This window comes from Nuphar pumila, chromosome 13 (assembly GCF_984573655.1).
Source record: "Nuphar pumila chromosome 13, dmNupPumi1.hap1.1, whole genome shotgun sequence".
Lineage (NCBI taxonomy): Eukaryota > Viridiplantae > Streptophyta > Magnoliopsida > Nymphaeales > Nymphaeaceae > Nuphar > Nuphar pumila.
In genome coordinates this window covers 10539996-10562320 of record NC_143261.1, presented here as the reverse complement: position 1 = coordinate 10562320, position 22325 = coordinate 10539996, and the positions used below count along the sequence as shown (strand labels likewise).

Here is a 22325-nt window from a genome sequence, read left to right as displayed (position 1 = left end):
CTGAATTGAATGTGGGCAGTTTTTTATGTGACTTGGTAAGATGAGGTGCATTTGCTTCAAACCTGTAAGAATTGACAGAATCAACCTAGCTCATCAAGTCCTTAATGCAATGCTTGGTTATTAGCTCTACTATCCATTTCATTGGTTGCATGAGTGCAGTGCCAGTGCCTATGCATCCTGGAGACCAGAGACTTGGAAAATTCGACTGCCTCAATGCCTCCACCTATGTGTGGTCCTTCTTTCTTTATGATATGCAGATTCCATTGGAGGTTAGGTTTCTTAATTCTCAAATTTGTCTTTGTCATAAGCTTCCCAAGGTACATGTCCACTTGATTCATGAACCTATCCTCTTAATCCCTTCTCTTGTTGGTGAGGGGGAACCTTACCAAGACTACTCCTACAACTGGGTCTAACATAATTGGATCTAGGTCCAGGTCAGGTCTAATGGGATAGGAACCGAACCCCTTTTTATGTATTAAGAGGGTTTTTTATTCAGATTTAAAGTGGATCTGAACTACTGTAATAACTTGGTATTTGGTCTACTCAGGCAAAACCCAAGGTTCCGAACCATTGGGAGTGCCTTGATGCAGCTACTTAAATAGAAAAAACTCAAATACTACGTCAAAATGACACCTCCCAAATACCAACTTGCCCTTTAGTTTTTTGAATAAGCAGGTGCATCCAAGCTTCCACTAACTGGGCTTCATGATCCTTTTGAAGCATTTCTATGATTATGATTTTATGATTATGATTATTATTGTTGTTATTTTTTAGATAATTCGAGGAAAAAACTTTCCCATCACTGACTGCATATCAGCTGGCCTCTGGTGGGTAAAATCCTTGAGGTGGGGAGTAAGCTTTGACCTTAAGTCAAGGATGCTACTTGTAAGTTTTAAAGTGACGTCCCGTCAACTTGGTGGCATTCACAAGTGGCCCAGAACCCTTCTGAGTCATCTGACATTCAGCTATGTCGTTAATTAAATATTTAAAAAAATGAGTAAAAGTTATTTAGCAAATAACAGTGATGTTAAGATTGAAGGGGTTTGGCGTAGTAGGATGGGCTTATACCGTTTGACAGGCAGTCTAGGTTCAAATCCCTTGGGTATCCCTTGGGTAAGCCGAAGCTTGACGACTCCTTGGGTCGATAGGTAAGCTCTCAGAGTTTTACATCGACATGGACAGAGGCTGAACCAGCGGGCTAGGTCTCGGGGGCGGATTGTGACAGAGAGAGAGAGAGAGTGCGAGAGAGAGAGAGAGCATGTTTGTGTACGTGGATGCAACGCGTTGAGTTCCTATGTAAGGAAGCACAGTATCTGTTTATATTCGGTGTCTAATCCTCTACAGAAGAAGACCAAGAAGGAAGAGGAGGAAGACGGGGAAGATCATGGGTACGTTGGGAGCAATCCTGAAGCACCCAGAGGATTTGCCGGTGCTGGTGAAGATGATGATGGCGGCTAGCCGCGCCGAGAAGCAGATCCCGCCCGAGCCGCATTGGGCCTTCTGCTACACCATGCTCACCAAGGTCTCCCGAAGCTTCGCCCTTGTCATCCAGCAGCTGGGTTCGGAGCTCCGGGACGCGGTACCATTGCCATCTTCGTAAAATTCGTTGTTTCCGTTACCTTCGTAGTTCTTTTGGTTAAATCTTTCAGGTTTCTGATTGATTCTTCCGATTGGTGTTGTGGGTATTGCTTGGTGTTTTTGAAGAGCATAGAATTGTCAAGATTTACTTTGCATGTTGCGTCGGTGCCTGCAAGATGGAACGATTTTGTTTAGTTGGTAACTTGGTTTTGTTACTAAGATGTCGTATAAGAGTTTTGGTGTTCACCATTCTTCTTCCTTTGTTCTGTTCATTCATTCTTGCGACGACGAGTACGAGAACCGTATCGCTTGAATAACGATGGATCGTACTCGGGAGGCAGGGGAAAAGAAATCTTGTTGTTGATTGTAAGAGGCATTAACTTGGACGCCATTGAAAAGTTGGTTTTACATAACTGAAGGAGCGGAGAGCGGATGATATATAAACGATTGAGAAAATTAGTCTGCTTTGCTTACGTATGGATCCTCCTAGCTAAGGCTCCTCGGGAATGTATTTTTCATGGTTTCTCCCTTTTTTTGCTAAATTTTTGTGGGTTTTGCTTGATTTTTTCTGACTGGTGTTATGGGTTTTGCTTGATTTTTTTGAAGAGTGTAGAATGTCGAGATTTTCTTTGCATGTTGGGTTGGTGCCCGCAAGATGGAATGGTTCTATTTGGTTGGTAACTTTTATTGATGTTTTAATGTTGTAGAGAAATTTTAGTGGTCACCAGTCTTCTGCCTTTGTTACTATTTGCTCAGGTGAATGGAAAAACTTCCATCCTGTTGTTGGCTGAGTCTTGGCCGCTCACTCTGTTTATCCCAAGGTTGCCAAACTAGGAAGCGGAAGCAGGAAACGATACGGGAAGCGGAAGCGGAAGCGGAAGCGGAAGCGGAAGCGGAAGCGGAAGCGGGAAGCGGGAAGCGGGAAGCGGGAAGCGGAAGCGGAAGCGAGAAGCGAGAAGCGAAGCATTTTAAAATTTATAGGAAGCGAGAGCGGAAGTGAAGTATCAATTTAAAAGCAAAATATTAAAAAAAACGAAGCAATATGGTAATTGAATAGGAATCGAAGAAGAAACAAATAAAAACTAAAATAAAATTGATCATTCTTACATTTCATGATTTTTCAGTAAAAGAGTTAATTTTTTGTTAAAATCTAACAAAGGTGGTTACTAATTTAAAGAAAGTACATGAAAAGTGAGTAAAAGCGTGAGAGAAAATACATGAAAAACATGAAAAGAAATGTGAGAAAAGCATATAGGAAGCATAGACCATGTACATGAAAAGAAACGTGAGAAAAGCTTATAGGAAGCATAGACCATGTGTGTGAGAAGCATAGAAGAAGCGTGGGGGAATCGAGATTCCCATGAAGTTTCGGAAGCGAGGAGTATCGCGCTTCCGAAGCGAGCTTCCCACCTACCTAAGAAGCTTCCGGTAACTCTGGTTTATCCATATCAAACATGTCAGGAAAGCAAGCCTGCTATCATTTTTACCAGATGGTTTTTATTTCTTTTTTGATGATCAACGGGTCACAGACTTTTGTCAAATCTTGTAATGATGAATGCAGGAATCTTGCCACTTGAATAACGATTGATCATATTCCAGAGGCAGGGGAAAAGAAATCCTTTTTGTTGGTTGAGATTGACTTGGACTCCATAGAAAAGTCAGTTTTATGTCACTGATTGCATAGAGCGAGGATGACACATAAGCTACCAATAAAATTCAGTTGGTTTACTAATGTATGGATCCTGCTAGCCAAGGCTTCCTGGGAATGCTTACTTGGTGTGTCATATTGGTACTTGCCAGGAGAGAAATGATGTATGGAAAGTGTGCTAGTTCAAAAACCTGCCCTGAGACTGTGAGTAGAAAAGATTAGATGCCCATAGACATGCTTTCTACCAAATTTCCAAATGTCAAATGCATGTCCAGCACAGTTTTGAAATTTCATTAAATGTTAACTTATCCTCCATTCATTCTATTATATTAAGACATATGGAGTTACTTCTAGTGGACACTAGCAGGCTAATTGGTGAGTAACTTCACGCTTAACCCCTTAATGGTTAAGACCCCAACCTTCTATCAAGTCTTAGGTTATTGGGTGCCTACAAATAAGCTAGCTTTTTGATGGATCATTTGGTATCGCACAACATGAATGAATCTTTTTACATAAAGATGAATTATTCATAAGTTATTGTCAGTCAAATTTGGTTTCTAATAAGTTTTGCTGAAAATTGCTTGTTTTTTGATTTAGGATATTTAAGAGTTAGGACAAATAGGTTTTGGTATGTTGTTCAAGCTTGTTCCCAATTGCGCAGGTTTATTGTGTTTGGGTTCTGATATCTTCTTGATGAAGAGTTATACTCTCCTTTTTTCTTTTTCCTTTTTTTTAATAGACTCTTTGCTCATGTTATTTTTTCCATTGATGCTCTATCCAGTGGTTTCTTTCAACAAGCAAAACATTGGTTAACAAAGGCTTGTTTTTCCTATTTTTGCAGGTCTGTATTTTTTACTTGGTTCTTCGTGCGCTTGATACTGTTGGTTGGTTCTCAATTTCCTTCAGTTCTTTTATATTATATGATATCAGTTTATGCAGAGTATTTCTTCTTTTCCTTTAACTTAGAATAGTGTATGCAGCCCTTTTTTTATCATATGTAGATTTTTTTGGGGTTTGTAGTATATCCTTTTTCTTTTTTGTAATTACTTTATTGTTTTGAATTGGGTACTGGTGCTAATTTTTTTGTTTAAAGTTATGCTTCAAATTTTATCAATCTAAAAGCAGCAAAATAATGGTGTTAAAAATAAGAAAAGTCAGAACAAGAGAATGTTGGACGATGATGACAAGAAAATATAGGGAAGTAATATGATAATTCCTTGCTAACCTAATTATAACATGGTCCTTTCCAACTTGTTGAATTATCAATTTGATCACTATGGTTAATACTTGATATGCACTCATAGTTTGAAAGTAGATGTGATGACTGGAATTTCACCCTCATGATTGTGGTATCTCTCTTGTTTTCTTTTTGTCACTTGGTTTTAGTCTTCTTTGAGTGTTTATTATGCAGTTCTGAGACTGATGTTACTTATACTTTTCCTTGTACAGAGGATGATACAAGCATACCTTCTGATGTGAAAGTACCAATTTTGAAATCTTTTCATAGTAACGTATATGATAGCACTTGGCATTTTTCATGTAAGCTTCTGTAAAATCATTTGTTGCTATTTCTTTGTCTTTTGGTAACAATGTTGTTCCTGCCTCTTTTTTCTTGTTTCTAGTGGGACAATATGGAATGTAATGTTGGTATTTTATGTACTAAAGTGAGTCCAATGTCTTGTGCATGCTTCAACTGAAAACTTTATCATGGCTATATTCTAAAAATGTCACCCTTGATAGGCAAAAAACCCACATAGCAATGATATTAGATCCACATGTGAATTGTGTTTGCGGTCCCTTACCTTTTAGTTTGAGTACAAATAAACAAGTTGGATGGTGTAGAAGAATTTAAATATGCAGCTTACAAGGATGTTACATATGAAAGATTAAACTAGTCATTGAAGCAGGGAATTCACTTTATTGCTCAGGATTGTCATATATGGGTTTTTGCATATCTAGTTTCAACTTACTTTGTAGGGTGTAGTTTGTGCCTCATGGAGCCTTCAACATAAGTAAATGTTTCCTAGCTAGTGGATCTGGTCGACATTGATGGATAGATATGGTTTATTATTGCAGTCTTGTTTTAAACATGCCTCATATCACAACCAAGGGTATCATTGGACTTTGTTAGGAAGCAATGTTTTAAATATGCTTTGTACCACAACCAAGGGCATTATTGCGGTGCTGAAATTTCTGTTTCCTAAACAACCTTGAGGTTTGCCTCCAAATAGTTGCAGCAAGCTTACATTTGGTGAACAGATGATAAATCATTTCTACATCTTTCTTACAAATATAGTACTGGTTCACTAAGGTGATGCCCATCTGCTGCAAGAGTTCTTGAATGAGCAGCTTGTTCCCCAAGGCCAGAAACAAAGTTAATGCTGCACGTGGGCCTTGGTGCTTGCACTGGATCGATTTACTTATAGTGATTAATGAGACTAGATTTATAAATAGGTGTTATTAAAGCTAGGATTAGTGCCTTGGTGCCACACAGAGTAGATTAAATTCATGGTTAGCAGTAATCTTCCTTACTAGCAAGTGAAAAAGTGATTGCCATTTACGTATTCCTTTCAGAATTAGAGACATAAAGGCTATATGGTCATGCTGCTCTGACATTCACTGACCTCTGACTATGGTGTTTGCTGCTTTCTTTTTTTGGATGAAAGGGGAAAACGAAAAAAAAAAGCAATATGTGCTACAACAAAACAGCATAATTGCAAGTTGGAAACACATGTTCTTTATATCTTTTTCAGCAGCATTTTTTTTGGGTGCATTAAATAATACCAAAGTTTATAAAATGAAAAATATTCACATGCAATTAAATCATTTAATCATGATGTCTTTTTTATCTTGATGTTTCATGTTTAGGTGGAACAAAGCACTACAAAGTCCTCATGGATCAATTTCACCATGTTTCAACTGCCTTCTTGGAGCTTGGGAGAAGGTTATTTTTGTTACTCTTGCAATATTTGCTCTTGTTAACTATTAAATCCATGCTGTAGTTTCTCGTTCTTCAAGGTTCTATTTTACTGATTGATGTGGAGGCTGCTAATTAAGCCAATCATCATTGTTTACGTTAATTATCAATATAAACCTTTTCCGATTTAATAGTCTGAAATATTCATAGTTACTGGTTGGATCTAGACTGGTTCAACCTCTAATTAGCTACATGTTATTAACATGTTAAAATGATCGAGACCATAAGTTTGTGTAGATCCATTTGCTAAATGCTACATGGGACACCTTCAACAACATGTGCTATGTTTATGTGTGCTAAGATCGAGTCCAAGATGATGATTTGGGCTATTTCTTGGCTATGGTTTATGTTGTCCATTGGCATTTTACCCTCTCCACAAGTGAACCTTACAGTCAATATGCTATGATATAGCCCCCCAGAAGGCCAAAACAGAAAGTAGACCATGTTAAACATATTCCAGGGGTTAGGTGTAGCTCTAGGTACACTGGATCTATGTTACCTAAAGGCATATAATTCATGTTCATCAGTCGCCATAAATTCTTTGCACTTCAAGCAGTGGCGGAGCCAGAAGTTTTTCGTTGGGTGGGCAGACTTCGGGTCCCGAGGACAATGCTATGGTCTTGAAGGACGATCCATTTATTCGGACCAGTGGCGGAGCCAGAAATTTTTTGCCCACCCATCGTCAGAGGAAAATTTGGTTGTGCGTGATAGATCTGACATGCTCTTCTAGAAGCGGCCTCCCTGGCCGGAGAAGGCGATGGCCATCAAGTTGATGGTACCATCTGGTTTCATCATTCTGAGGGCCTTCATGGCATCGGCCTGCCCGTGGTCAGGCTACAACACACTTACAATCCCTCTTTTCCTCCATTTAGTGAAGCAAGCATAGTGTTTTGCATGGCACCCATAACCAGATTTAGGTTCCAGTCATCCATATCGCCATTCCTGTGATTAGGACCTCATCGATGCAAGTTGTTTTCATCAAATTGGACCCTGTGTATGTGATCTACATCATCCATTTAGTGAAGATCGACATTTGAATAGACAGAATCCGACTTATGTGCAGGACTTTTTGCTGATTCAAAAATCAATAACCATAAATAAAAACATGGTTTTTTTTGGTTAAAGAACACTGTCAAAATAAACTTAAATTCATGTTTTTTTTTTTTAAAGAACACTATCAAAAGATTGATTTCTATTAAATCAACCGTGCTGAACCCATCGATAGGGCCAGATTGATCAAAACAACTTAGTACCAATGAGATCCCAGAAGGAGTTATGACCACAGAGGATGATACAGGGATGAGTGGAGTCGGGTTCCCTATAAACGTAGGTTACACGGTTTCACAAAGAACAAATGACAAATGAAGAAGCTGGGGAAAAACATACAGATCTTAGTTGAATATTCACAAGAGAGAACTCCAACTCCCACGAACTAATAACCAGTCTCTTCTGCAGTTTTTACACAGTTCAATAAGGTAAAAAAAATTAAAGGAAAAGATTAGCACTACCATCGTCAGAAGAAAAGACACATGGACGCATATTCTTTCTTTAACATCGTCAGAAGAATTTTTTTTTCCTATTTCTAATTCTGGGGTGGGCGACCGCCCACCCATGCCCACCCCTGGCTCCGCCAATGACTTCAAGCCTCTTCGAAGTAAAATAGCCTAAACAATTGGGCTAAAGCACAATATTTTATGTATGATAGATGTACATGAACATACATATGTGGATACCCTCTTGGATTTTTGAAAACAACAAAAAGAACACAAGGCTTCCACACAAAAAAAATACTTTTTTAGAAAATAGATCCAAAACCGGATCCAAACTTAGGATGAATGTGGGGATTGTTCTTCAAGGTCACATGCTTTTCCTCCTCTGTTGAGCAAAGATCAGCCGAACCAAGAACCTCGGATCTTCATTTTTTGGGCGGTGGCGTTGCTAAAGCACATATCTCGTACGCAAGCCTAAAAAAAGATGAGTTTGGTGATGAAAACCACAAAAACTCAAAAACCCATGAAAACAACAAAGATATGCAAATGTTAGGAGCTATCAAAACTTATAAAAACACATAAAATAAATAAAATAAAGATTAAAAATAACCAAATCTTACCTTGGGTTTAGGTATCCCTTTCTACATTGATGAGTGTGGGAGGATGGGCAGCACTTCGGCTTGGCATGGACTCTGAAATAGGTGTGAGATAGGGGATCTAAGTCCTAGACTAGACTCGATATATGCTTGAGCTAAGCTAGGTTTTATAGGAATTTTGACAGAGCAAGGCTGCTAGGAGAGACAAAGACCATATCTCAAATTGGTGGCGGGGGGGGGGGGGTGTTAGCCCCTTATTTATAGTTTTTTGGGGGGATCTGGATATGTTTTCTGCGTATCTGGGATTCAAAACTCTGGACGCAGTCTAGATTGGGATGGACGATTCTTATTAAGTTGTTTTTGAATGAAAGGCTGAGATTTGTCTAAGGCATGTTACCTTGGATAGAGGTTTTATTTTTGTAAAGGGGTTTTAGACTCAGAATATTCCATTCCAAGTTTGGAAGGTGAGTGAGCGATTTTATCCAAAGGGCACATGTTTCAAGATTATCGGCAAGTGCTAACAACAATTGTATTAACGCCATTTTTTTATGACAATTTAATTTGTCGTTATTGGAAGTTGCTAAAGACAAATTAATTTGTCATTATTGAAAATTTCTAATGACAATTTTCGATACTAACGACAATTCCTTCTATGACAAACCAAATTGTCATTATTGGAAGCTGCTAACGACAAATTAATTTGTCGTTATTGAAAGTTATTCACGACAATTCTGATTGTCGTCAGGAAACTGGCTCGACAAGTTAACTTGTTTCGGTTATAACTTTCTATCTGGATATCTGCTTGAGGTGATTTTTGATGTGTTGAAAAGCAGACATCATCAACTTTAATTCATCTTTTAAGTGCAAAACCAAATTCGATCATTTTGGTGGTCAAAAATACGTTCAAAGTGGGTCTTACCTGAAAGACATGATTTTTACTAAACAAGTCACCTTGTTTTAGTCATAACTTTATACTCCGATGTCGTATTAACCTGATTTTTGGCTTATTGAAAAGCTAGGATTCTCTAATTTAATTGAACTTTTAGACAAAAATCTTGCGGATGTCATTTTGAAGGCCAAAATTGAATTTGAAGTTAGCATAACTTTGAAATAGGCTGAAACATTGAGTTTTGGCATGTGACTGCTGATATGAAATGACTCATTCAAAATTTGTGTGGCTACAGCATCAAGCCTAAGCTTGCTCAAATTTAGGTAATTTGCTTATAGAACTCAAGAACTGGGGTTGAGATCAGCTCATTGCCTCATTTTGGGGATCAAATGTGCTGATAGGGGGACCAACCTCAATCTACTTGTGGGTGGTCCCCCTATCTCTGCAAATGTGCATGCATACAAGCAAGTATTTGTTGTTACTGAAATACTTCTGTGACATTGGCATGCATATTTGCATCTGTGTGAATGTATACAGTCATGCGGCAGTAGGAAAATCATATCATGATGGTTAATGCAAGTTAATTCAATGCTCTTTACAAGCTCTTTGATTAATGCATATTCATGTTGTCAAGCTGGAGATGATTATGAGAAGAGTATTATGGATAGATGCATGTGAATCGCTTCATACATGTTGAACAAACACAAAAGGAAAGTACCTAAGTACGAGGTATAAGTACAAGGTATAAGTAAAAGGTATAAAGAACATAAGGGGAGGGACATAGAGGTAAACTTGCTCCTAAACCTATATATTTGCAAGTAAAAGGAGCCAATATATTGCATGATGTGAAGCTGCATGATCATGCTTTCATGCCCCTACTTAAAGCCTAGTGAAATTAAGTAAGCTTCAAACTTATCTACTCAGAAAGAAATGGGAGGATATTTTATAACAGATTATACGGAAGTCCAGGTTTTCATGTATGGATTTGTAATCTTCCTTGGTTGTCTGCTAAGGATGGATGACACTTTGGAAAAGCATATGGAAGTGAGACAGTCAGCTAAGAATCTTTATAAACATAGTGGCAGACTTTTACATTCTATTCTTATGAACCATGTTTTAACAAATTAAACACTTTTATTACCGTAATGCCTGGGGATTTAAAAAAAAAGCCAAACCCATAACATCTTGAGGCTAACTGAGCTATAAAATCTTGATTTACATTTAGCTATTCTGCCTTAGTGGACGCAGACCAGATTTTTTCCTGTCCAGGAAGGCAATGAACCTCCAAGAAAGATGCAAAGCCTTCTTGCATATCTTCTATTGTCTGCAGACCCTGAAAGTCTAAATCCATATATGATCCAAACTCCAATGAACATAGTAAATGAAAGAATTTATAATCCATAATAATCCATGGTGTCGAAGGACATGAGGAACAATAGCAAAGATTAACCAAATTCAAAGATCGAGGGACACTCTTAAACTAATCTACCAAGTTCATGACATATGGTGTAACTAGTCTCAAAATAATTGTGTCAGATTCCTAGTGAGTTTTTTATATACTGTAGTATTAGCAACAGGAGCTCCATGTTTGAATTGATTAGTGTATTATATTTATTGTCTTTTGCTGTTGTCATTCTTTTTACATATTTATATGCTTAGTCATGTCCATTATAATGGTCTTCAAGAAGGATTTTCAGAAACCCTTTAGATATAAAGAGTCATACTGTTTTATGATGAATCTTTGGTGAACAATAAATGCTATTTTGCTTCTTATAGGTGCAGTTCTCTAATTTCATTTGCTTCGTGAATATTTGGTCAGTTATCAAGAGGCAATTGAAGATATTACCAAAAGAATGGGTGCAGGAATGGCAAAATTCATTTGCATGGAGGTAAGTAGCGTGCACAGTATTTCACTAAAAATGATTCATTGGCAGGTATTGAAAGTTTCTAAACAATTCTTCTTCTTCTTTTGGACCCGTAATATTTGGCTTAGACTTAAGCCGCATAATGTCCATTGTATTACATATCTGCTATAGTTATTTAGTTGCCTGTTTGCTTCTATAATATGTTGGTTCATACTATAACTGTCATTTACTCTATTGCTTCTCTCTCAAGATTAAAAAACATTTCAATTTTTCTGTTGTAGATTATCCTTTATTTTTACTTTTGGTACCTTAACTTCAAACATTTATCACTTTAGTCAAATAACATTGAAATGGTGCCTCATTTTCTTCAAGTTGCCTCCACATAAAAAATGCACTCTTACTTTTTGCTTATACCAGAACAGGAAGAATAAACATAAAAAGAATATTGGAAAAACAGGAAAAGAAAATACAAAAAATGACAGTTATGTAAGGAGATGCCAAAAGGAAAGGAAAGACATAAAAGGATAGAAGAAAATTCAAATTAAAGAGAATAAGAAGCATATGTTGGATAAGTAAGAAGGAAGAAAAAATGAACAAGCCAATGATGACATTGGACATGTGCTCCATCCTTTTCTTTCATAGTTATGATGCTCCAACCTTTAAGTCTGTAGCCATAGCCATAGACATAGGATATGTATATCTCTCTTGCTTGTGAAAACTGATATTTGATTAACTTTTCTTTGTGTGTTATTATATTTTTTTACTTTTCTTTATGTGTTCATTATATTGTTTGTTTCCATGGGTGTTTTTCCTTTGCCTCCTCCATAGGATCTGACACACGTATTTGTAATCTCATCGTTGGAATCAGGTTTGCATCATTTACTTTTCTTTTTCATTAAAATGTGTTGGAGCCTTTTTTTGGTATTTGACTACAGTTCTTAGTCTTGCTTATATCCAGCACCAATATGTTCATCTATATTTTGGTAGCTTATATGTGCCACATTAATGACTGACATCACATGCTGATATCAGTAGTTCTTTTAATAAAATATTGGAATAGTTCTGAAACAGTGCCACCAATATCACTGATATTTTGAAAATATCGCGATATTATCGGTATTTCAAGGTCAGCCGATATTTTCTTGAAAAGATATTTTCAAAATATCGCTAGCATAAAAAATATCATGATATTTTCTCAGACATATTCCTGAGATATTAAAAACAATATTTTTTTATATTTTAAGTATGTTTTTCTGTTTCTTTTATATTTTAAAAGCTTTTCTAGTTGTTTCTTTATATTTTTGTAAGAAAAACACTATGAAACCAACTATTCTTGCCTTTTCTCTTATTCACTATTTTTTTCAATTTTTAAAACTTTCGAGATTTTCCTGAGATCTTCCTGAGAAAAGTCACTTCTTGAAGATATCTTTGAGAAAAACCCTCTCCAAGAAATTTCCTTGAACGATATAGGTGACCATGTTCTGAAAAGACCAAGATAATGTTTATTCAATTGGGTACTTTCTTTTATAAAGAATTCAATATCTTTTGAGCAGTTGTTTGGTCAGATGGCATTCCCAGCCTTCTGAAACCTGTTCTGGTAATTCTTTGTTTTCATCCAACTGACTTATTTCTTTTAATTTTTTGTTGAATCCAATTATTTCACTTCTTTATTTGGATTTGTACCTTTCTATCCCCTCTAGTTTTTTTCTTTTGATCAATAAAATAACCTGATTTTTGTTTTTTAGGGTTTAACATGCATCTCATGGCTAATTTTCTCTCTTCTCTTTGGATGTCCTACTATTTTCTCTCTCTATTCATCCTCTTGGATTTTGTCAATCTGTTCTTTGTTGTGTTGATGTTGCTTTGCCATGCCATCTCTTCCTGTTTATCCTTCCTACTACCTTTTGTGTTGTTGAATGTTTATAACACCAATATATTTTTTAATTGCTGCTTTTATTCTAATGCCTTCTTGTCATGGCTGAGTATCCGAAGGATGGCTTTGTTGTTCCCCTTGCTGGGGCTGTAATTGTTTGCATTAAATTAGAGAACAAAATATGGCCTGACCAAATGCAGCATTACTGGACCAGTTTGGTTTCTTTGACTTAGGGTTGTTTACTTCTAACAAATATGAGTAACTCTTACTACATTTTTGGATTGAGAGGGGTCTGAAACCCTGACTAAATAACCTTGATTTGGTCGGATAACTTAGATACTGATTTTTTTTGCATCCCCATGCCTTGTGAGAGGTAACGCTGATGATAATGATGAAAAATGTGTAAATTTGTCATTCAATCTAAGGGCTAGAGATGAGAGAAACTTAGAGAAATTTCTGCAATCTTTATCATCACTGAATTTGCATTCTCATTGATACATCAGATATACAGGTCAATCAAAACAATTTGTGTGTTTCCCTTTGGTCTCACAAGATATATCTTTGATTTAAAAAAATGATTAACAGAGTAAGATGTCCTAGAATCATCAAAATCATGCTGAATAGAATGGAGCTATGTCACAGAGACACTATTTGACCACGAATCTGCCATGACACGCGCGGACACGTGATACGACTCAATTATCCATATGACATGCATTGGACACGAGTTTGACTGCATCCGACACAGTCAAACATGTTTGACTGCATCAGACATGGTCAAACACATTTTTGGACATTCTTGTCCAATTTTAGAAAAATCAAACAAAAAAGTTTTTAACTTACAAAAGGACATTCCAGTCTTTTCACCAGTTTCCTTTTTTGAGAAGCCTAAAAAGTCAGTTCACATGCCTTCTAAAAGGACTCCACACCCCAAGAAGGCTTGGTAGACCCTCATTATATAGAAAGAGAGAGGTCCTTTACTCTTGTGTCTCCTTCAATATGGGACTATTTTTCTTGTGTTTAAAAAACAAAAGGATGACATACATTGATGCTTTACATTAAACCTGCTTCACTGACCATGTTTTTTGAAAAATGGCTTTAAAACTAATGTATATGGCACCCATTTGCATTCACATTCTTCTTCTAAACCATGTATTGTTGGAAAGTTCATGGCGGGCTGAACCAAGCCGAGTCACGAACTGCTCGGTTCGTTTCCGAGCCCTATTTTTGGGTCATATTTTATTGTCTTTCTACTATTTATCTTGCAACCTTTTTTTAATAAAAGAGAAGTAAAAATATTCAAATTGAAAGACCAAAGAAATTTTCTTTCTGCTTTTGTTAATAAATGTTACTTCTTGTAGCTGATAAGTTATCCATTCAAATAGAAACTTAGTCATCAGTGAAATGATACTATTTGAGGTGATTGACTGACTCCTCTCTGTCCCTCCTCTCTTTTAATGTTTGTAGGTTGAAACAATTAGTGATTATGATGAATATTGCCATTATGTTGCTGGACTAGTCGGGTTGGGACTTTCCAAACTTTTCCATGCCTCTGGATTGGAAGACATGGCTCCTGACCATCTGTCAAATTCAATGGGCTTGTTCCTTCAGGTTGATTTTGGAACATTTGATCGAGGAAATTTATTAAAACTGGCAACATTCTTCAGTTGCAATTATGAAGTAGTAAATTTGTAATTTTGTGCTCAACATTACTGTTTTTTTACTAGCAGAAAACCAATATTATAAGAGACTACTTGGAGGATATTAATGAAATACCAAAGTCACGGATGTTCTGGCCTCGCCAAATCTGGAATAAATATGTAAATAAACTTGAGGTAAGTTACTAAATCTGGAGACGTCATGATGATGGCATCTCCTGTGCTGTATTTCTATTTCTTGTTAGTTAATGACCTGGTTAAACAAATTACTGCTGATGTGTGCTTATAAATTAAATATTATTATGAAACACTTGAATTTTCTGGAGCTTCTTGAACCATGTCTTATAGACATGGAATGATTACTTAAGTGCCAATTGAATATAATTTTGTAACATTTTGTCCAGGACTTGAAATATGAGGAGAACTCATTCGTAGCAGTGCAATGCTTGAATGAGATGGTGACCAATGCATTAATGCATATGGAAGATTGCTTAAGATACATGGCTGCTTTACGAGATCCTGCCATCTTTGCATTTTGTGCTATTCCTCAGGTCTGAAATTATTCTAGGCCATATCGAGTACATTGTTTGTTTAGGGGTTCCTGCTTAAATGATCTTACAGCCATTATATTTTTCAAAGGCAGAGATCTTCAAGATGCACACATTTTTGTGTTTTGATTGCCTCTTGTTTTTGCAATCTTCTGATTGACTTATTCAAGTTGCATGTGCACATATTGGGTGAATCACATGCAAATTTAATGTGCCAAGGGTCACCCTCATGGTTAATTGCTTCACTTTTTCTGTATGTAATTTTAATATTCTTAAGCTTTTTACTGTTTGTTGTACAAAGGTAGTTTTTTGAAATTCATCCGATACTATTTCTATATATTACGTGGACTGGTTGATAGTCATCTTTATTTGCTTATTATTTTATCCTTTTTTAAATATAATATAGTCCTGTGTGCTTGTTTATTACTGTCCTTTTTCTAATATAATAATTTCTTGTGTTGTCATTCAACATTGAATTTAAAATTAACTAGAACTGAGATCTTAAATAGCTGAAGCTTGCATAATGGTGGTATTGGGTGCAATCAGCTAAGAATTCAAAGTTTCATCTGAAGATGAGTGAGAAAATGCAATCATTTGTACTATCACAAGGTCAGAATAGTTTGGTGTATCTTTCACTGTCTAACTAAATTCCTAAGTCTTTGACAACTGATAGAATGTTACAATAACTGAATGAGAAAAGAATAAAAGTTATATACAAAGACCTCTCTCCCTCTATATATATAGGGTAAATATTGGCTACTAACTATGTCACATGGGTGCGGGTGCGGGTGCGGGTGCGACACGGGTGCGGCGCAATTTCAAAAATTTTGGACACGGGGACTCGGCTATATATATATATATATATATATATATATATATATATATATATATATATATATATATATATATATATATATATATATAAGACTCGGTCAAAGTTGTGCCCATTAGGGGACAAGTGATGAGTTGTGAAGGCATTCTGTACACTTTCTTCATACAGGAATAATTCACTTTTGGGCACTTTCTTCATACACTGTAATAATTCACTTTCTTCATACAGGAAAAAACCACAAAAACTTGAGTTGTGCCCATTCTGTACTTAAAACTTGAAAGTGTACAGGTTTTTTAGTTGTGATGGGTTTTTTTCCTTACAGCTGTAGCCCAGAAAATTTAAAAAAAAAAAAAATCAAAAAATTTTTTTTCCAAAAAATGGACCAAAATGACCCTGGGTGCGTTGACCACACCCAGGGTCGGGTTGACCGAGTCCGAGCTGCACCCGTGTCGGTGCGTGTTGACGCGGGTGCGGCGACCTTGGAGCCGAGTCCGTGTGACATAGGCTACTAATGAAGGCAAGAAACTAATGAGTAGAAATCACTCTTTTCTTCAAAAAATTTCATTTTTTTGTAGATCAATTGTTATGGATGTGATCTACATGGTTTGTTTAGTAGGAAACTTGTTTTGAATCATGTGATTATGACAAGTAATTAGGTTTTTAAAGGGACCCAAAAATCAACAGCCCACAATGTGCCAAAATTTCATAACTCAAAAGATCACATTTTTACACCAGAAAAGCACAATCTAAGGCTTGATCCTTAGCAAACAAACCATGTTGAACACATCTATGTGGTTAGATTGAGTTGATACAAGTTGCACATATGATTTATAGCTCATTAGTTCCTTACCTTTATTAGCAACAAATATTTTCCCACATATATAGTAGGGCGTAATGTCGGATGAAAGCGCGCTGCTGATCGCCCGTGCGATCAGCAGCGCATTTTTTTTATGTTTTTTGACTTTTAGTGGCTGTCTTGGACTGCCGCTAAAAGTAAAAAAATGCAAAAAAAAACACGTGGATGCCTCTGGTGCGTCTGACACCAAAGGCGTCCGGTGATACGCCCGATTCTATATATATATATATATATATCAGAAAGTGTTTGGTACCCTCGTGGGTAAGGACCCTCTAATTGGAACTGATATTAGGAGGTTGTTTGACCAAATCTAACCCCATGGATGTGTTTAGCAGGGGTCAAATAGTAGGAATAGACTCTTGGACCATATTTTTTCGGCATAATATGATTTTATGAGGGTTGAAAATTTGGTACATTGTAGGCTGTTGATTTTTCAACCGCTGCAAAATCTTTATATACAATTGGAATTACATGTTCCAAGCACTGATTTCTACCAACCCAAACATGTAGATCATATCTGGAGGGTTAGATGTACCAAAAACATTAAAAATTTAAAATTTTTAAAATATTGCAGTTTTTTACTAAGGGATTCTTTACCCAAGAGGGTAGCAAACATTAACCATATATATATCTAAGTCACACAGACTCTGCCAAAAGGTCAATGCACCCGCGTTGACACGCCCCGACACGGGTGCGGACATGGGTGCGGCTTCGGACACGGTCAACTAAGTGTCGGACTCGGTCAACGCATTGGGGCCGAGTCCGTCCACATTTTGGACTCAGTCAACTTTGACCGAGTCTATTTTTTTCCATTTATTTTGGTAAGTTTGTGTTGTTACTTCAATAGAATTACTTTTTTATTTTTGCTTTAAAATTTACAACCTTATTATTGTTATATATATATATATACATACGTGTCCAAAAATTTTGAAATTGCTCCGCACCAGTGTCGCACCCATACCCGTACCTATATATATATATATATATATATATATATATATATATATATATATAGAGAGAGAGAGAGAGAGAGAGAGAGAGAGAGAGAGACACAGACTGAGAGTAAGCTGCACACCAGATATGGTAAGGAGGACCCCACTGTGCTGGTTCAAACTTGGTTGGGATGAACTTTTGGTGGAGGTGGTTACTAGGATGATGATGGTCCTGGTGGAAATGAAGATTTAGAACAAGGTGTGGTGTGGGTTCTAAGTGCTGCTGTTCTCTTGGGATGCCATTGGGAAGTACATTGCTGACACCAACCAGGTGGAATGGAGGTGGATTCCAATCATTATTTTTGCAACCAAAGGTTTTTCTTTTTGGTAGTTAATAATAGTTATTTATAAATGTCAGTTATGTTTATTGTTTATAAACAATAAGCATAAATTCATCCAATCAGGGCTCTAGTTTGTGCATAAGTTGGTTTATTTGTTTGATTGCACAGGTCAGCAGCCTTTGTAAATGTTACTGAAATGTTGGTTAAATTTTCTATTTACCAGGTGATTTCTTGCATGGAAACTGACATTTGGTTCATCTTTCAGATCATGGCTGTCGGAACATTAACTTTATGCTACAATAACGTTGAAGTCTTCCAAGGAGTTGTCAAAATGAGACGTGGTACGAAATGAATCGTATCATTATGCAATAACTCACACTTGGATGCATTTCAAAATCATTAATATTTTGCACGCTTTTCATTTTAGCTGCTTGGTGTAGCATAGATTGGAATCCAGAGATCTTATCTGTTGTACTTGTGCATTGTTTTACAAACTATGAATGCCTTGTCTTACTGTCACTCAGAATTCACTTCAGATGGACAGAAGCTTCATAGATTGTTTTTTTTTTTTTTGCAAAGAAAATTCATCAACTAAATGTCATGATCTGAGAACCTGTTTAAAGCAGTTTCTACATCACCAACTTTGGTCCAGTTTTGGTTCATTATGATAAAACATGGATCAGCATCACATTTCTGTGGAGAAGGTTTTACACATGCATATGTATGTGCAATTGTGCATGCATACACACACACACTCACACGCACACGCACATGCTAGCGCCCACATACATGTACTTATTAAAATAAGCCATGTCCATTGCCTTAGTTGAAAAAAATGGAAAATAAACATACAGTGCAGTGATGGATTTAAGCATAAAGTGTACATCCGTACCAACATTCAAAGGCTGAATCAAGACTTAGACCACTAGGTTCGATTTTATTAAGCTGAGGCATAGTTGATTTTCACAGTCCATAAATCTTTTCTAATTTCTGATATTTAAATAATTTTATGACTATATTGATGTGGAAAACAATGTATGTGCATACATATGTTTTCTTATGGATGTATGATCTTAGGCAGCATCTGTTCATCCATGCAATTCCTGACCTTACTTTTCTCCAAGTCCATTTTATAATTACAAATTCATGAATCTGTAACTTTTGGGCTGTTTATATGAAAAGAGGATGTTCAACAAGATGTACTTTTGTTATGAAAAAAAAACAAGATGTACTTTCAAAAGGTAGGTGCTATATACCGGATAAATAAAACCAAGTATCCTGGTTTGCAGGAATTTATAAAGGTTCTACTGTTCTTGAAAAACGTAAGAGTGGAGATAAATGTAATCCAAAGGATTCTGATATTTGATAAATATGGCATTCTTGATTTCAACTTGAAAACAATGTCAAATTTGTTGAAGCAATAATATATGCATGTTTTGGTTATTAGGGTATGTTCTTTTAAAATGAGGTAATATTTTGATGCTTAAAATGCTAGTTAGAGCGAATAGCTTATGCAACACATGCAAAATTGTGTAGATAAATCCGTTTGTCATTTCTAAATTCTTTTGATGGGTTTTCAGGTTTAGTAGCGAAGGTACTTGACCAAACTAGGACAATGGCTGATGTATATGGTGCTTTTTTCGATTTTTCTTCCTTGTTGCAGTCCAAGGTATACATTCTTTTTCTCATAAGATTTTATCTTGTGATGTTATAGCCTCTGAAAACCTGGATTTTGTTAAAACATGTTTATTGGTGTCACATTTTTTTTTTCATTACTAACTGGTTTATTGTTCATTAATGATTATCCGATCTCTCTGGCTTTTTCTTTTCTTTCATCTTTTGCTTCGATCTTTTCTATTACATAGCACATTGCTTTGAGATTGCATTTGCAATTCATCATCTTGTTCTGTAAGTCATACACAGTCAGCAATGGCATACCTATATGTTGTCTTTGGCAATTTCTCTGGTTGTATCATCTTCATATGTTCATTTACTAAGGAATTGATCTCTTTTCCGTGCTTAACCTGATCAATGATCTGCAATAATTTCCACCTCTGTGTTTCTATGATCCTTGAAAGCTTCTATGCAGCGTGCTTATGAATGACTTAACTAAGATGCAAAATGTCATTGTTTTGTAACTGAAGACTCTTTTAAGAAGTGTGTGCAACTTTGCAGGTTAAAAAAAACGATCCCAATGCTTTACAAACAATTGAATTGACAGAAAAGGTACAGAACGTTTGCAGGGCATCCGGGTTACTGAAAGAAAGGTCTGTACCCTTCCCTTCTCCGTTTGAATTTCACTATTCTTTGCTAGTCTAGAGTGGTCATTATGGTCTTGTTCTATCTGATGTTTCAGGCGAATTTACTTGGATGAGAAGCAATCAAAGCAAACTGCGTTCATTGTAAGTTTCAAGTTTTCATGGAAACTAGTTCTTGTTGTGATGCTTGATTTATCTCACTTTTCATTACCTATAATGACAGATGATGCTGGTCATAATGCTCATTGCCATGTTGATTGCATTTCTATACTCCAAATGATGATCGGCTCTGATGGTTATGAAAGTCTTCAATTCCGTTCATTATGGAATGTCATATTTTATTTGTTGAGTTGCAGCACAAAAATGAAGACCATTAGAGTTTCTTCATGATGGATTGTACCAAAGTTAATGTAACATGCGTAAGAATCAAGTTTTGTTTCTTTTTTTCTTTCTAGTAAATGGCGTACCAGGCACTGGGCAGTTTCCTTGCATGGCATATCAGATGGACACTGGATTGAGACAACTCTTTTTAGGACAAGAGATGAGAGTGTAGATTTGATTATTCTTAAAAATTGAGAGGGCACCTGAATCCAAGTGAGGGGAAGCTAAAAACCATTGTATATGCGTGTGTGATATGACATCCAAATCCAATCTTTTCCACTTATGCTTGAAACATGAAAGAAATGTGAGACTCGTGTCTTTCCCACTTTGACATGAAACCATTGTTTTCTTTTGCTAAACTGGTTTTTCTTAAAGAAAGTTTGATAGGTGAAAAAAGATTTAAGGGATATTTTATTAAGAAAATGACCATATTATCTTCAAAATTTAGTGTTTTTTTGTAAGTATCAAGAAATATATCAAATTCTACAACAACAACTACGCCTTCATCCCAAAACAATTGGGGTCGGCGATATGAACCATAAAAGAAACTCATTCTGGGTCTTTCAAATGAATCCTTCTCCTCCAATCATTTCTATCCAATGCCATGTCCTTGGTGAGGTTCAAAGCATTCATATCCTTTCCTATCATCTCCATCTAAGTCTTCCTAGGCCTACCCCGACCTCTTTTAACTAATATATTTTCTCATTTCTCCATTCTTCTAACTGGAGCATCATTAGGCCTTTGTCGAATATGTCCAAACCACCATAAATGATTCTCTCTCATCTTATTTTCAATGGGTGCAACGTCTACCTTCTTACGTATCTCCTTGTTTCGAATCTTATCTTTTATTGTATTTTCACACATCTATCTAAGCATACGCATCTCAGCTACACTCATTTTTTGAATATGATGCCTCTTGGCAGCCCAACATTTCGTACTATATAGTAAAGCAGGCTTAACAGTCGTCGTATAAAACTCTCTTCAACTGCAATGGTATTTTATGATTGCACAACACTCCAGTTGCACTTTTACATTTCATCCACCCAACCTTTATCCTATGATTTACATCTCCATCAATTTCTTCATACTTTTGAATGATAGATCCCAAATATTTGAAACAGTCATCCACCAGTATTTCTTGCTCACCAAGCTTCACTACACTTTCATCACTACTTCGTTGTTTACTAAACCGACATTTCATATATTCTATCTTACTCTTACTCAACTTAAAACATCTTGCTTCCAATGTTTGTCTCCATAATTCTAACTTAGCATTAACTCCAGCTCTAGACTCATCAATCAAAACAATATCATCAGCAAACAATATATACCACGACACATTTTCTTGAATTGATCTCGTAAGCTCATCCATCACTATAGCAAATAGGAAAGGGCTTAAAGCAGATCCTTGATGTAACCCAACCGTTATAGGAAAATTGGTTGTCACCCCTCCACAAGTGCTGACATTGGTTATTACTCCTTCATACATATCTTTAATTATACAAATGTATTTGAGAGAAACACCTTTCCTCATCATTGTCTACCAGAGAACATCCCTAGGTACTCTACCGTATGCCTTCTTCAAATCAATAAAAACCATATG

At 36.3% G+C, this 22325-nt stretch overlaps 1 protein-coding gene across 2 annotated transcripts; it reads left to right on the top strand.

The window, feature by feature from the left end:
* Nucleotides 1-1035: 1035 nt before the first annotated feature.
* LOC149817733 (squalene synthase 1-like) lies at nt 1036-20793 on the top strand. 2 transcript variants are annotated; one of them, XM_089984753.1, is made up of 13 exons: nt 1036-1579; nt 4068-4110; nt 4676-4765; nt 6095-6170; nt 10998-11067; nt 14384-14527; nt 14647-14751; nt 14979-15125; nt 18349-18424; nt 19664-19752; nt 20259-20350; nt 20440-20485; nt 20565-20793. In XM_089984753.1, exons 1-13 carry the CDS (start codon nt 1385-1387, stop codon nt 20619-20621), a joined length of 1230 nt encoding a protein of 409 aa, XP_089840879.1. In that variant the 5' UTR covers nt 1036-1384; the 3' UTR covers nt 20622-20793. The 2 variants fall into 2 exon arrangements, with proteins under 2 accessions (XP_089840879.1, XP_089840880.1); XM_089984754.1 differs by lacking the exon at nt 14979-15125 and having other exon boundaries at nt 1196-1579.
* Nucleotides 20794-22325: the final 1532 nt, after the last annotated feature.